Raw genomic sequence first — 17959 nt, 5'->3', positions numbered from 1 at the left:
ATTTAAACTTATAGTTATACGCCGAGAGGCTAGTTACTAGTCAGATAATTTATGGTATTTTTAATGGGTATTTCACTGCACTATAGGGTCTGAATAGAATATCGAATACTACTTAGATACATATATCGCCAGGATAAAAACAGGCCACATCTGAGTCCAGGGCTAGGACACCTACTATGCCAGGCCTATAGACGGCGACTATGGTACCGTAGCATTGGCCATTATGATAGACTATGGTAGTAGGCCATTTGAATGAGTGGTAGTGGTAGCCATGGTAGTGGTAGCCATGGTAGTAATAGTTCTCTATATCGGATTTATCGGATTTAAAATGAGCGTAAATGGGGGTAGGGCGTAAATGGGGGTAGATACGATTAGCAGTACTCTATTCTAGCGGCGGGCTGAGCAATTACTTAGGCAGACAACTACAACTGTACTGCCACAGCTGCATGCACGAAATGTACAGAAAATAAGTGACTTGCAACATAGATCAAGAATGGAGGAAACTACTCTTACACCTCTGCAAATTCCTGAAATCGCTCTCAGTATCATCAGCCATCTCGATCCACCTACCATCCTTTCCATGCGCCTCGTCTCTTTCCCAATCAATACCCTTATCCTGGCCTACCAGAGATCTGTCGGCAGATCTATTGCTCAGCGACAGTTCTCCACTGACATTGATTGGCCCCCTCCCGACATAGACTGCCTACAAAAGAACTTCCATCTCAAAACACTAACACGCCTCCCGAAGGCCTACAAGTTCGCTCGCAAGACCAATGTAAATTGGGAATGTTACGTGGAGGCAGGTGTCAGCAAAATAAAAGGTAAAAGAAATGGAGTGGCAACGGTCCTCAAGCCTAATTCTTCATACCCTACCTTTCTTGGACGCTGTGCTCGCGCCATTCTGATAATCTGGACTCTGAACGACATCAGACGGCATATCGACCCACTTGAGCCTTTGCCTAGCTATGTCTGCCCACCTCCGCCACCTAGCCGCCGGCAAAGACTTGGCCGTCTCTTCTCACGCATGGCAAACGTCTCGTCCAAACCCAACTCTGCATCTCTATCTCCAACAGAGGCCAACTCTCAAAGCTTTCGGCTCCATATGAACTCTCTGGCACCTAGATCCGAATGCGAAGTCAAACGGTACCTCTCCACGTTCAATGCAGCACGGCAAACCTTTCTGAATTCCCTCCCCCGAAACCATCGCATTGACCTGATATGGGTTCAAGACTATCTCTTCATAGCACTGGCGAGGAACAGCCGCCGCCACGGTAGGAGCGATGTGATAGTCGCTTTCGTGCTGCAGCAGAGTCCTGCTTTTGAACTCTCCTTAAGTAGTGATGATCGGTGTGAGAGAGTTTGGGCGTGGAATTTGGCTTCCGGGATCGTCCACGCCAGACAAAACGAGTTTTCATTTAATGAGTGGGCGAGGTCGGTGCCTTTTCTTCCTGGTGAGGAGGAGGACTGGTGTGAAGAGGCGTACAGGGCGAAAGCTGAGCTGACCAGAGGGGACTGGCGTGATAGAAGAGAAGCTGTCATAGGGACTTAGTTCAGCAAAATTTATTACTACAGGTACCAGATATACTTTGAAGACCTATGAATTCCTAATAAGAGTACAATGAAGGCTAAAAATGCAACGACCTTGTGATATCATAGCTGCTTGATAAGTTTGTAACATGTAACGGTCTATCAGAGTCCGCTGTTGCTTTGTGATAGTTGATAGGAAATATATTGACTGATAGAGTATGTAGAGCTGCTCGATTTTGAATCGCATGGTTTCTGCGCCGATGTCGTATCATCGAGACAGAACACTTCTCTTAGTCAGCGGGCGGGTAATAGCGCGAAAATTTCGAGATCCGAATAATAGTCGTAAATTTTATAAGCTAGCTAGATTAGGGAAAGTATTAATATCCGGCGCTAGTCGTAATCTTCTGCGAAATTTTCGCTCTAATTTTTTCTTTTTTTCTTTATATATAAATCTCTTTATAATAAGATATCTATTAATTTAATAATTAATACTTCGATTTCTTCGAGGTAAGCCTTAATAATATAAATAGCTAACGCGTTTTTTTCGAAGTATCTTCTATTTATTTCTTTCTTTATCTTTAAAAAATTCGAACTCTTTACTTCTCTAGCCTTTCTCGAATTATTCGAATTACTTTACGCGAAGTAATTATATTAAAAGAAAAGAAAGCGTAAGTAATTCTTTGAAAGTGCGAATAATTCGAATCCTTTAAAGGATTCAATTTTTTTAAACTTCTTCTATACTAACTTTCGATTTTTTCGAAAAATCTCGAATTTCGATATAAATAACTCTAATAAGAAAGAGTATTATAATATATATTAGATAAAATCGATAAGTTCGATTTATTTAAACCTTTATTTAAACTTTATTAATTCGAAAATTTCGAAAGACGAAGAACTTAAATAACGCGGAGGCGAGATAAAGATAAGTTTTATTCTATTAAAAGATTCGAGAATTTCGAATTAATTTTTCGAAAAGAGTATAATTCTAAATAAGTTAAAGCTCGAAGTATATTACTTATAAAGCTGGCCGCTTAATTCGTAATTCTCGAATACCTATCCCTCGAAAAAATTAAAATATTAAAAATTAACTTAGTAGATATCTATTATAAAGAGATTAAAACTTCTTTATTATTAATTTTTACTACTTTAAATTTTTCGAGCTCTTTACTAATTCGAATTTCTTAAATCTTAGAAAATATTAGAGAATTCGCTAATAAGATATAACGTAGATAACTTTTTATTATATAATTATTATTTTAAGATTTAATTATTTCAAAGCTTTTCTATTTATATTACTAATTTAATTTTTTTATAATACGCTATTATTAAGCTATAGCTTAAGGAAAATAATTTTCTCAAAAATATTCATATTTTTCGAAGTTCTTTATCTTAAAGAAATCGAAAGATAAAAATTATAAAAATTAGCTAATTCGAATTTTTCGAAATTTAATTCTTGAGAGAATTAGATAGAATCGTTAAGCTAATAAATATATTTTTTAAAACTATAATTTTTTCAAATTTATTACTAATTCGATTTTTTCGAAAATAAAGTAATTCTAACTATCTTTAAAGGCAACTTAGATTATAACGTTATATATATTTTTTAAATCTTTTAATAATTCGAATAATTCGAAGTAACGAATTTTAGATAAAGATTATTGATTTGAGAGATATCTTCTATTAATAAATCTTTACCCGCCGATATTTCGAAGGTTTATTTTTTTTAAGCTTTTATATAAAAAATTACTAATTCGAATTTTTCGAATTTTAAGACGTTATTATTTAGATTATTAAAGATTAAATTTATAAATAAAAGATTAAGAGTTTAACTAGAAAGACTAAAAAAAAAAAAAAAAAAAAAAAAAAAATAGCTAGTTCATAATTCGAATAAAAAAAATTATTCGAGAATTTTAAAACTTCACTTTTTTCGATTTTTTCGTAATTTTTTTTAGATATAATTTTCTAGAATAAATAATAATAGTAATAATAATAATAATAGTAGTAATAATAAAAATAATAAAAATAATAAAAATAATTATTATAAAAATATAAAAATAATTATATATAATTTAATTATAAAAAATAAAAATAAAAATATAATTATATTATATATAAATAAAGATTTATAATTTAAATTTATAATTTTTTTTTAATTAAGATTATTAAATAAATTTAATAAATAATATTTTATTTTTATATTTTAATAAATTTAGATTTATAAATTAAATTTATTTTTTATTTTTTTAATTAGAATTATTATTAAGAAATATTAATAATTCTTAATATTATATAATATTAATATTATATAAAATTATTTTATTAATTTATATAAATAAAGATCTATAAATTAAATTTATAAAGTTAAATTTTTTTAAGTTAAATTAAATTTTAACTTTAATTCTAAATTAAATTAAACTTTAATCGCTTATTATATATTTTTAATTTATTTTTATTATTATAAAATTAATTTAATTTATATAATATATAAATATATATATATAAAAAAAAAAATTAAGATTTAATTAGAAAGATATATTAAATATAAAAAATTAATTTATAATAATTATTTATAAAAAATAGAGAAAGATTATATTCTTATAATAAGAAATATTAAAATATTAAAAAGAAATAGAGATAATATATTAATTAATAATATAAATTTTATAATATTTTTTATTATAGTAAAATCTTTTAAATAATAAAATAATTATAAATATTAAATAATTTTAATTTATTTAAATATATATTATTTAATATTTCTTTTATAGAGATTTAATTAATTATAATTATTATAATAGATTCTTCTCTTATAATATTATTATAATAATATATTATATTAATATAATAAAAATAATAAATTAAATTATAATAATATTCTTTATTTATTAAATAATAATTTAATATAAAATTATAAAGAGTATATAATATAAGATTTTAAAAAGTTAAGTCGTATTTTTAATAATAATAATTTTATTATTATTTAATTTCTTTATAGTATTCTTTATATTTATTTATTATATTTTTTTTTTATAATATTATTAATATAATAAAGATAATAAATTAAGTTATAATAGTATTCTTCGCTTATTAAATAATAATTTAATATAAAATTATATAAAGTATATAACGTAAAATTTTAAAGAGTTAAATTATATTTTTAATAATAATAATTTTATTATCGTTTAATTTCTTTATAATATTCTTTATAATATTCTTTATAATATTCTTTATAATATTCTTTATATTTATTTATTATAATTTTTTCTCTTACTTCTTAATATAGTAAAGATAATAAATTAAATTATAATAATATTCTTCGTTTATTAAATAATAATTTAATATAAAATTATAAAAAATATATAATATAAAATTTTAAAGAGCTAAGTTATATTTTTAATATTAAAGATTTTATTATTACTTAATTTCTTTATAATATTCTTTATAATATTCTTTATATTTATTTATTATAATTTCTTCTCTTATAATATTTCTTTTATAAAGATTTAATTAATTATAATTATTATAATAGATTCTTTTTTAAATATATATAATAATTATAATAATATATTATATTAATATAATAGAAATAATAAATTAAATTATAATAATATTCTTTATTTATTAAATAATAATTTAATATAAAATTATATAAAGTATATAATATAAAATTTTAAAGAGCTAAGTCGTATTTTTAATATTAAAAATTTTATTATTATTTAATTTCTTTATAATATTTTTTATATTTATTTATTAAAGTTTATTTATTAATATTTATTTATTTATTTATTTAATAATTTTAATTAAAAAATAAGTATAAATTTTATTAAAATAATAATTATTTAAATATTTAAATTTATATAAAAAAGTATTTTTAATAAAATAAATAAATTTTTAATAAATATTTAAGTTCTTTATCTTTAAATATTTATATAATTATATTTAATAATTTAAATAATTTATCGAAGATTTCGAGCTAAAAAATATATTCTTCGAAGATTTCGAGCTAAAATATATATTCTTTAAATATTTCGAGGTTTTCTCTATTATTTAAGAATTTCGAATTTTTCGAAACTATTATTATAGCTAATAAATTTTATTTATAAATTTTAATTTTATATTAATCTTAAAGAAGTAAGCTTCTAAAAAAGTGAAATCTTAATTAAAAATCTCTAAAATATCGCAATTTCTTATACTTCTTCTTTTACTCTTTAATATTCTTAAAAACTTTATATATTTTAAATCTCTTATAATTTTTATCTATAATATCTTCTAAGCGATAAATACTTCTATAATCTTATTTATATTAAAAATATATTATTAATATTTAAATTTTTTATAGACTTAGATTAACTACTACGAAGAATTTAATTTTAAAAGATTCTAAATTAAAAGTATCGAAATTAATCTTAAATTCTATTAACTCTTTAAAAGTCTCGAAAACTTCGAATTTATTAGAAGTCTTAAAAAACTCGAACTTATTAACTTCGAATTCTAAGAATATTATAAGTATTTTAATCTCGAAAGAATATCCTTCGAAAGCTCGAGAAAATAAAATTTTAACGGAATTAGGTATCGAAGTATTAAAGTTTCTAAATAAAACTACTTTAAAAGATATATTTTTAAGATCTTTAAAAGATTTAAAAAGTAAGAATCTAGCTATATTCTTTAAATTAGAAGCTAATTTTAAAAGTAGCGAAAAACGTAGAATTAAATATAAAAGTTTCGAAGAATATAAATAAGATTTTAAAAGTTTTAGAGAACTTAGATAGCTTTTCGAAAGTTTTAAAAGATATAGATAATTTTACGAAAGTTTCGAAGAATATGAATAAGACTTTGAAAGTTTTAGAGAACTTAGATAATACTTCGAAAGTTTCGAAGGATATAAGCGATTCTTCGAAAGTTTCGAAGAATATAAATAAGATTTTGAAAGTTTCGAAGAATTTAGATAGCTCTTCGAAACTTTTAAAGAATATAAGTAATTTTTTAAAAGTTTCGAAGAATATAAATAAGACTTTAAAAACTTCGAAGGACTTAGATAACTCTTTAAAAATTTCGAAGAATATAAATAATTCTTCGAAAGTTTCGAAGAATATAAATAAGTCTTTGAAAGTTTTAGAGAATTTAGATAATACTTCGAAAGTTTCGAAGAATATAAGCGATTCTTCGAAAGTTTTAAAGAATATAAATAAGTTTTTAAAAGTTTTAAAGAATTTAGATAACTTTTCGAAAGTTTCGAAGAATATAGGCGATTCTTTAAAAGTTTTAAAGAATATAAATAAGGCTTTAAAAGCTTCGAAGAACTTAAGTAACTCTTCGAAGGTTTCGAAGAATATAGGCGATTCTTCGAAAGTTTTAAAGAATATAAATAAGACTTTAAAAGCTTTAAAGAACTCAAATAACTCTTCGAAAGTTTTAAAGGATATAGGCGATTCTTCGAAAGTTTCGAAGAATATAAATAAGACTTTAAAAGTTTTAAGAATATAAGTAAGATTTCGAAAGCTTCGAAAGCTTCGAAAGCTTTGAAAGCTACGAAAAGTAAAGAAAGATAAAAATAAGACCTCGAAGAACTTAATAGATTAGAATTTAGATATTATTTTAAAAGACTTAAAATATCTAGATATAGCCTTAAAAGGTTTGAGGGACCTCGATATAGTCTTAAATTATTTAAGAAATAATAATATAGTCTTAAATTATTCGAAGAACTTAGATTTAATTTTAAAAGACTTAAAATATCTAAATATAGTCTTAAAAGATTTAAGAGACTCTATTATAGTCTTAAAAGACTTAAAAAATCTCGATATAATCTTAAAAGATTTAAAAGATTTAATTATAACTTCGAAAATTTGAAAGAGTAGTAAAGATAAATTTAATTTATCTGCGAATTTTCGAAATACTCTTACTCGAGTAAAGAACTTAAGAAGATTTATAATAATATCGAAAGATTCGAAGAAGAATAATTTAATTTATTCTCTCGAGAAGTTTATAAATATTCTTAATCGTATTAAAAATATTGAAGATAAATTTATTCTTCGAAGAGGAGCTATACTTTCTTATTCTTATAAAGAATTAATAAAGTTAAACTTTACTAGAGATATTAATCTCGAATTTAAATAAGAGTATAAGCTAATTTAATAAAAAGAGGCTTATAAGATAATCTATTTAGATTTTTATTATCGTAAATTTATAAATTTAAATTTCTCGAAGACTTTAATTTAAGTTTCTAAAATTCGAAAAATTTATAGAATTAAATTTAGAATAATTCTATTAAAATTAGATGGAAGTTAATATATTTTCTTTCTTATTTCTTAATATTATTAATTTATTATTTAAAAAATCTTTCTATAGTCGTAAATTCTATAAATATTTAATATATTATAAAGATCGTCGAGTTCGTATTTATTGATCTTTTTCTAAGTTTATATTTTATAAATTAACTTTCTCTTTAGATATTAAATTCTAAGTAATAATTAGATAAATTGAAGAATAAAGAGCTTTTACTATGCGGTTATATACTTTAAATAATATAATCTATAATTTTAAACCTCGATTTTTTTAAAGTATTTTTTCTTCGAATATTTCGAGGTTTTATTAATCTTTTAACTTTATAAAACGCTATTATTAAATTATAATTAAATAGATTTAAGCTATTTTAAAAAGCTCGAGAACTTAAATATTTTAATTTAAAGATAAGAGTTTTATAAATAAGTAAGAATATATAATTTACTAACTATTCGCAGAAACCGATTTATCTTAAATTTTATACTCGTCTATTAATACGTTCGTTTTTCTCGAACTTACTTTAAATATAGATACTAATTCGATTTTTTCGAAGGTTATCTTCTTAAGTTTATAATAAATATTAAAAAGAATTAATTAAATCTTAAGAAGGTTTATAACTTAATCTAAATTATTCTAATTTATCGAATATTAATTATTTAATTTAGCTTTAAAATAGTTATATTAATAATTATTTTAAGAAGAATTTATTAAAGAGTCTTAAAGACGAGTCTAAGAATTAATATATAGACTTACTTCGAATTCTATAAGAATTTAATAATAATTACTTTCTTCGAAATTCTCGAGTTCTAGATTAATTCGAAATATTTGTATTTTAATATAATCTAGATAAATATCGTAGCTAGTATAGATAATATTTTTCGTTATAAATATAAAATATTATAACATCAATAAATACTTTAATATCTTTCTTTAAAAAATCTTTAAAAAGCTTAAGATTATCGAAGATTATCAATAAAGCTATTATTAATTTAATTAATAACGCTAATAAATACTTTAATATCTTTTTTTAGAAAATCTTTAAGACGCTTAAGACTATTAATAAAGCTACTATTAATCTAATTAATAGCGTCGCTATTATTAAAATCGAAAGAGAATAATACTATTATATAAAAAGATATATAATTATCTTAAAAAGATATAATTAATATATAGAATTATTCTTCGAATTCTATAAGAATTTAATAAAAATTATTTTCTTCGAAAATCTCGAAGAATAAGTATATTCGAAATATTTGTATTTTAAATATATTCGAAGTAATTAAAGCTTAAGTATATTAATAACTTCTTTTATATATATAATACTTTCGAGTTATCGATTATTCGAGCTTTATAAAATCCTCTCGAGGTATTATCGAATTATTATTTTAATTATAAAGATATCGAATAATATAAAGCGTATTATAATCTATATTTTATTTATCTCAATTATATAATTTTCGAAGATTTTATCTCTTATAACTTATTAGATATTATATTCCCTCTTATTAAAAAGAATAAGTTTTATAAACTTCGAGATTTTCGCTAATATCTATAAGATTATTTTGAAATTAAGTTAGAAAATACTAAGGAAGCTACTTCGAATTTAGAGAAAATTTTATTATATTTCGAAGTTTTCGAGTCTTACTAAATTTATTTCTTAAGAAATATTATATTCATTAAATCTACGAAAGACTCGACCCTTTTAAAAGTTAGAAATATTTATTTATTCTAGATATAAAGAAGATATATTAAGTTAAGAATATTATCGATTATAGTATATATAAAAGAGTTTAATTTCTATTAAATCGTATTAGATAAGATCTACGATAAATTTAAATCTCGAGACTTTTAAAGAGAATTAAGACTTAAAATTCTCAAAGATATAGATTAATCTTAAAACTCGAGATCTTTAAACTTATCTCTAAATTAATATATCTTTCTATACTATAATATAATTAATATCTAATTAATTCGAGAATTAAGAAGCTTAATCTAATAATATTCTAAGGCGAGAATCTTATTAACTCTAAGTAAATACTAAAAAGCAATTATATAGATTAAAATTATTATAATACGTTCTCGGGTATTTTTCTAAACTTAAAGATTCGAAGTTTTCGAGATTAGTAAAGATTGCTATCTTAGCCGAAGTTCTATTATATTATTAAATCGAAATAACTTTTCGAGTTTTTCGATACTTATTACTCTTATACTAATATATATCTCTTCTACTTATATCTACTCTCTATAAATTAATATTTATATTCTTCGAGATTATAAGATAATTAGAAAATATAAATCTTTTTATAATAAATAGCTTTTATATATCTTAAAATAAATATAGAAAGTAAAGGATTTCCTTACTATTTTCTATTCGAATCTTTCGAATATTATTAACTCTCTCTATCTTATATATTACTATAATATTAGAAAATAGTAGCTCGCATTTTTAGAGTATAACTATATATATTCGATATCGTTTTCTTCGTTATTCGAGATTCTTAATCTATCTAATTATAATTATATAATATATAAATTTATAAAGTAATTAATTTCGATAAGTACTCTTTAGAAATATTAAGTTTATCTTCGAAGTTTTTAAACTTAATATAAATAAATATTCGAAATAATTAATACTATTTATAATATATTTCTAAAGTCTTCTTATTTATCGAAGCTTAAGTAGTCTACTTAATTTAATAAAAAGAATTATAATATTTCTAATCTTCTATTTTATTAGTATATAAACTTTTAATATCTTCGAGCCGTTCTAATTCTAAAATCACGACGTATTCTTTATTTTTAAGGGCTTTAATTTAATTATCGATTTCGAATTAATCTTAATCTTAAAAAATTAATCTCTCTAATATTAATAAACGATTTATTTATTATCTTCGAATTAATTAAAGTAATAGAATTATAGAGTAAGTTATTTTTTATAAGTAGGATACCTCTTAGTATTTCGCTTAATTTACTTCCCGCTATATAAAAAAAAATATTTTTAAAATTCTTAAATAAGATCTTAATAAATATTTTATAAATTTCGAAGTATTAGCGAAATATTACGAGGATCGAAATCTTCGAAAATTTAAAAGAAAAATCTATAAAATTATAAATAAATTACGATCTCTAATTAAAATATTAATCTTAAAATAAAAGCTCGAGATTTTCGTATTTTTTAATAAATTATTACTCTTTATAAAACTCGATTAGTCTATATTAACGCTAGGCGAAGAATATATTAAGAAGTTATAGATTAATAAATCTTATAAATTTCGAGATTCGAAAATTTAGAAGATTATTTTATTTATATAAAAATTTATATAGTAAAGCTCTAGCATCTTAATTATTAGATATTACGACCTTTTAAAATAATTCTTTAGCTCTTATATTATAAAGATCGTAATATTATCTTAAAAAATTCGAAAATAAATTTTAAGAAAATTATTCTATACTTAATCTTAGTTAAGATTAATTAAATTAAAGTAAAGAAAGATATTAATCTTCGATTAATACTTAAATTATAATTAAATATCGAAATTTACTATATTATATATCTAAATCGAGATAAAATAATATAAGAATTCTAGATATTTAATATTTATAAAACTCGAATTCTTCGAAGACTAGATTATATTTCGAATAAAACGAACTTTTAATTAGTATAATTAAGACTTATACTCTTAAGATATCTTATATTATACTCGAGTTCTTTAAAAATAAAATCTCGAATATTATATCTTTAAGTTAATTATCTAGAGATATATCTCGATTAATTCGAGAATAAAATAGTTATAATTTCTTACTAGTTATTTAAATTCGAGATATTTAAATTTTTTATAAATATTTTAATCGAGTTTATTTATTATAATCTAAGTCTTAAAAGTATATAAAGAAATTATATAGTACTATAAAGATATTATATTCTTAAACTTTTTAAAGATTATTTAAATAATTTATTTATTTAGATAATATTTACTTATTATTAAAAGTTCGAAAGCGATAAGACTATATAGACTTTTATATTAATAAAATTTACGAAATATAGAAAAGAGATATTAAAGATTTAAAGTGTCTTATTTAAATAGACTCGATATATTTAAAAGATAGATAATATTTAAATAGTCTTATAAGCTTTAATAAAGTTAAATTCGAAAAAGTTTATCGCTTTATTTTAATATTAAAAAGAAAGTAATAGAGTATAAATAAAAGACCTTTATAGTAAAGTAAAACGATTTCGACGATATTAAGAAATATAATTAGTTTAAGATAGTAATAGTAATAGCGAAGAAAATAAAGACTCTTAGTTATATAGATAGCTAATATAAATATCTATAAATATAATAAAATCATTTATAAGTATAATAGAAAGATTTAAAATTATTATTATTATTACTATAATAATTTCGAAGTAGAAGAAATAACTCTAGAATTTCGAATTAAAAGATAAAGTTCGCCTCGAAAGTTTCGAATTTTCGCGTAAGATTTAGTACTTTATAAAGATCTCGAAAATTTTAAAGTATTTTTAAGATTATTTTAAGTTAATTATAGAACTATCGCGAAAGTTTCGAATTATCTTTTAAAGTCTCGAATATTTCGAGTTTATAATAATAGAATTATCGCGAAGATTTCGAATTATTTATAAATTTATTATAAATCTTTTATATATAATAAAAATATATTAAATAACTAAGTTATTAAATTTATTTAAAAAAAATAAATTTATAATATTTATATATTATAAATATTATTAAAAATATAATATTTTATATAATAGATTAGAGTATTTTATATAATAAAGAAAAAAAGCGTTAAAATATAAAAAATAAATAAAAAAGTTAAGTTAATTTTATAGTTTCTTTATATATATTAAGATATAAAAAAATAATAAATAAAAAAAAAAAAAATATAAAAAAAAATAAGTAAGTATATTAATAAAGAAAAGAATTATTATTTAATATATATTTAATATATATAGAATAGTTATTAATATCTACTTCTAGAGAATTTAAATTCTTTTTTAACTCGAAATTATCGTTCGAAATTATCGTTCGAAATTATCGTTCGAAATTATCGTTCGAAATTATCGTTCGAAATTATCGTTCGAAATTATCGTTTAAAATTATCGTTCGTAATTATCGTTCGAAATTATCGTTCTTAATTATCGTTCGAAATTATTATTCGAAATTATCGAAATTATAGCTACGATAATTTCGAGTCGCTTAAATTTTTATTAAGAGTAATCGTTTCGAAACGATTATTAGACGACTTTTCAAACGCACTGCACACGTCTCGTTTCCAATCTACGATGGTTTTCTTCGTCAGTGGTACTGCCGAATCTTTTTGGTTACCATCGTACGGAACTCATTGTCTACTCAAGATTGCCTACCGGAAAAGCTGTCACAATACAAAATGGCAGTCATGGTTAGTATCTTGTCTCACTTGCACACGGTCGTGGATACAGATCCAAAGAGGCTGGCAAAATATGGGAAGCATCGATCCCAGCAGAGCGATTCCTGGATACATAACCTTGACTGTCATGCTGATATTGTCATGCTCCAAGAGATTCCCAGCCATTTGGTTGCCATGCAGATTGTTCAGGCGGCGAGCCCTGCTGTAGGTGACCAAACCAGCTTCCATGGACGTGTACCGCTACAGCCGCCATCTTTTCTAGCAGTGACCCTGCTGCCAGAGGTCATACCATCTTCGAAACATTCACTACTCTAGGCTGGGGCGCGAAGATTAGAGGATAGTGAAGAAACAAGTCATCGGACTGAGTTTGCTAGATGGTGATGTCACTTAACCCAGAAGCACTAGTTTTTTTGATGAAGATGCTGTTGGTGAATGACTAGTGCCCTAGATCAAGTGTCATTTCTAGGTATTTAGCCTAGGAGAACAAACCTAACATAGCATGATCAAAGAGACACGACCTCTATCTTTTACTGTTATTCTACACTATATAAAAAAATAAAGATATCTATATGTGCAAGGAAAGGCATGGGCCCACGGCATAGCAGGTATGTGATTTAGTCGTGCTCTCCTTCACGGCTGCGTTCGGCTTCATTTTGTGCTTTGCGTCACTGCCCGTTTGACGTCATCTTAAGATGTGAGTCACTGCCCATTCGAGGTCACGGTAGTACTTCACTTTACCGCACGTCTGAAGTTACTGCAGTGCATTACTTCACCCACGGCCTGAAGTCACCGCACTGCTTTCTTCATTCGCCATCTGACTTCATTGCAGTGTCCGGCTTCAATCCCAGTTTGAAGTCGCTGCACCCCTTGGCTTCATTCTCCGACAGCATTCGTTGCAGCCTCTGGCTTCACTTACCAACTAACTTCGTTGCAGTATCCGGCATCACTCCCCATCTGACGTCACCGCAGTGTCCGGCGTCACTTCGGCGTTCAACTGCACTGCAATTCCAATCAGTCCGGGGTGAAGCACGCCAATGCACAAGATTCATTTTCCCTCCTCCTTCACTCACCACCGGCGTCCTCTGCTATAAAGTCCCTCTTCCTCCCAGTACCTCCTTCTTCTCTACATCTTCCCAAGTCGAGCTTCAATTCCGACCATCGACCATCGACTTTGAGAAGCACATCAACATTCGCTCCCTCCCGAGGTCTCCATCTCCATTACCCTCCCACGCTGCTGCTGCTGCTGCTGCTGCTGCTGCTGCTGCTGCTGCTGCTGCTGCTTTTTTTTTTTTTTTTTTTTTTTTTTTTTTTTTTTTTTTTTTTTTTTTTTTTTTTTTTTTTTTTTTTTTTTTTTTTTTTTTTTTTTTTTTTTTTTTTTTCTTTTTTCCTCTCTTTTTTTTTTTTCCCTTTCCTTTTTTTCCTTTCCTTTTTTTCTCCTAAAATTTCTAACATTGTTCCTATTTAGAAGACAACATGTTGACAAATGCAGCCAAAGCAGCTGGAGCTCCGGCGGACTCAGCGATCGAGGCAAGTGAGGACAGTCAGATTCTTCAAGTAGAATCCGCTTCAACACAGCGACAAGGGACTCGCCTTCGAAAACAGACTGTGCGGTACGGACAAGAGACAAACGCCAGCAGCGAGGGTGATCAAGACCTTAGAGATGATCATAATGAGACCTCTATGAAGGACAGGCCTGTGACTACTCAGCAGAAGTGTCGAACACTCATCTGCAACTTCGTCGACGCTTCGAACAAGGATAAGCTGCGCGCTCTCTTGACTCCACCCTTAGAGAAGCTTGACAGTCCTCCTGGATCAAGTAACGGCAACTCGAAGAAGCGGAAGTCTTCCTTGAGCAATGATTCAGACGTCGACGGATCTGAACCAGCCAGGCAAAGCGCCGACAACCTACCGAAGAGACAGCGGAGACAAACCGCCAAAGAGAGAGCTGAGCACAGAGCAGCAGCAGCGAACGTCCAAGAGTCGTTTCCTGAACCGCGGGGACAGCCTGAGGTGTGGGCGGATGTAAGTCGTTCTCCTCGAAACGTCGTGAGTCTAGAGCTAACCTTGCTTCAAGGACCGCCAGAGCCTGTGTGAGTCGCTTTCATACTTCCAGGCGTATAAGTCTGGTGCCTACCACTTCAATGGGTTTGGCTACGGCTACCTACTCGACAACGACAACGATGTGCGAGGGTACATGAGTGCCGAGGTTGTCATCTCCAGATTGTAAGAACAAGTCTCCATCGCTGATGATTTCGATGCTGACTTCAACGGCAGTGGCGGTGGTTACACACCCAATGAAAAAACGGGCAAGATGGAGCGAGAGAAGGATCAGACTCTGTCTGACCCAACCGTTGTGGCTTTCATGAACAACATGAGAGAACATGTGCCGGTCAATCTCATCGTCGGTCAGTTCACCCCGGTGTAGCGCAAGCGGAAGAAAAGCTGACAACGATGCAGGTTCCAAAAATCCGCACTGCCCTTCCAAGATGCCACATCGCTACAACGTCAAGGGCTCTCACATGGTACACTACATTTGGTCTGAGAAGGTCGAAGGCATGAATGTCAGCAGGATACGTTTCCAGGACATCAATCTGCAGAGGCCGAGCTGGTTGGCTGCGCAAGACTCACCATTACCCCCAGCAGACCGCGACTACACCACAAAAGCACCCTGCGAAACCTGTTCCTCTTGCAACCGCACCTGGTCACAGGTCTACGCTGCCGGATGGATGTGCTTGAACGACGGCTGCAAGGAACACTTCCAACTCGACGGAGACACCTGCACCGACTTGACATGGAACCCAGTCTGGATGAACGAGCGCACCGAATGGCCCCAGCATATCATCCCGCCATTCCCTCTGAAGCCAACACCGCCCCTTACCGACTCCAACGTACCAAGCCTGGAGGAAGAGACATCCCTCTCGTGCTGGAAAGGCATGGTGTGTCCAAAGTGCGGGAGATGCAACTCGCGCACAAAGTGGGACGAGTGGAAGTGTTTGAATGCAGCTTGCGACTTCGAGCTCCCAGTCACGCATACGGTCTTCCCTGCCAGAGCTTTGGTCGAAAAGCACGGATTCGAATTTCAAGGCCAGGCCATATCCTTTGACAAATGTTATGCTCCCGTCACCAAGCGTGAGACGGAGTGGCCGGGCATGTGGCGTCATTCAACCTACGACATCCCAGGCGGGAACGTTGTGTCTCATTTCCACGCAAATGCTGTCATCAATCAGCAGCCTGGGGGCGCAAATGAGATTCTTGAAGCACTGCAGGGATCAAAGCTGGGCATGGAAAGATTTTCTATGGGGAATGCGTCCGGTATGCATAACAAACGTCTATGCCTATTGACGAACCACTGACATCAAAGCAGCGGAAGGTCTTTCACTCGTAAGACACTTCGCAATCAACTACGTAAGCGCTATGCATAACCCAAGCCACGACTGCACTGACCAAACACAGGGTATGCCATACAAATACGTCGTATCCGTAGACTCCAAACCCTTCAGCGAAGCACCCCTAACGATCATGAACATCGTCAACCGCTTGACCTGGGCCGGAAAAAAGGTCGTGAACGACGGCACATACCAACAGTTCAACGAACTGCTCTGTCTCGGCTACTTTGAGAACCAGTCCATCGGCGTGAGTCCCATCACACTTCCCCCTCCCCACCTACCTATTCAGCCAACCATTACTAACAACAACCGCCACAACCAGTACCACGACGACGGCGAAAAAGATCTCGGACCGACCATCGCCTCCATCTCCATTGGCGGCGAAGCCATCATGACGATCCGCATGAAAGCCAAGTTCTATTTCTACCCAAAGGGACAAACGCCAGAAACATACGATCCCCTCGCGGACATCGAGCCCGGGACGCAACTCTACAAGGAGCGTCTCGAGCTGGCGAGGCTGTACAAGGCAGTGCAGAAGCAGGACGAGGAAATGGATGAAGAGGAGGACAACGAGGACAACGAGACCCAAGAGCGCACCTCACCCCGTCGAGCATACCTCCGGGCCAAAACCGCCCTCTTCGCCGCCCTCGCCAACGACAAGCGCAAAAGCGCCCCCGTGATCCTATCCCTGGATCTGAAACACGGCGACATGGTCGTCATGCACGGACATCCCCTGCAGGCCAGATACGAGGTACTGCTCTCCCCCCCCACCTCTCTATCCACGCCCGTCCAAAATTATCCCTCCCTCTCTCTCTATCAAGACACAGAAACGAAGAGAGAAAAAAAAAGCTAACCCCCCCCCCCCCCCCAGCACGCCGTCACCCCCAAGGGCAAACTCCGCTACGGGCTCACGTGCCGGTACGTCAGGCCGGGCAACATACCCTTGGCGGAGCGCTGGAAGGGGGACTTTGGGATCCGGGCCGAGGACGCGTACGACGGCTAGCGAGGTGTGGGTTCTGTGGCGATGAGGTGAGGTGAGGAAGGACGGATGGATTGGTCTGGGTATGCTGGTTTAGCGGTAGAATTGTGTTGTACACGTGCGTGATCGACTTTATCAATTTTAGCTGCCTACGTGCGTGAAATGTAATGAAGTGAAATGGAATGGAGATGGGTGAATGGGTAGGATGAAGCCGCCAGCAGCTGGTAAGAGCTGAGGATGGGTGATTGATTGATTGATTGATTGCTGGGACACTTACTGCCGAATTGAAGGATCAAGGACGGTGGGATATCTTTTGCCTGCAAAAACGTGCAGGGTGATTATCTCACCACTGTACCGATGGATACAATACAGTGCATAT

General features: G+C 29.4%; 2 protein-coding genes across 2 annotated transcripts; both read left to right on the top strand.

Annotated features, from left to right (window-relative positions):
* Positions 1 to 493: 493 nt before the first annotated feature.
* HO173_008922 (uncharacterized protein) lies at positions 494 to 1549 on the top strand (the record flags this gene model as incomplete). The annotated part of the gene is made up of 1 exon (XM_037310818.1): positions 494 to 1549. One exon carries the CDS (start codon positions 494 to 496, stop codon positions 1547 to 1549), a length of 1056 nt encoding a protein of 351 aa, XP_037162382.1.
* Positions 1550 to 14688: 13139 nt separating this feature from the next.
* HO173_008921 (uncharacterized protein) lies at positions 14689 to 17604 on the top strand (the record flags this gene model as incomplete). Its single annotated transcript, XM_037310817.1, has 8 exons — positions 14689 to 15237; positions 15290 to 15438; positions 15490 to 15620; positions 15673 to 16527; positions 16580 to 16620; positions 16669 to 16848; positions 16924 to 17352; positions 17473 to 17604. The coding sequence occupies 8 exons, from the start codon at positions 14689 to 14691 to the stop codon at positions 17602 to 17604; spliced, it is 2466 nt and encodes an 821-aa protein (XP_037162381.1).
* Between the last annotated feature and the right edge of the window lie 355 nt (positions 17605 to 17959).

The sequence above is a fragment of the Letharia columbiana genome (genome assembly GCF_014066305.1).
Source record: "Letharia columbiana isolate WasteWater2 chromosome Unknown Sc0000035_s1, whole genome shotgun sequence".
Classification (NCBI taxonomy): Eukaryota; Fungi; Ascomycota; class Lecanoromycetes; order Lecanorales; family Parmeliaceae; genus Letharia; species Letharia columbiana.
This window is presented reverse-complemented; position numbering and strand designations above follow the sequence as displayed.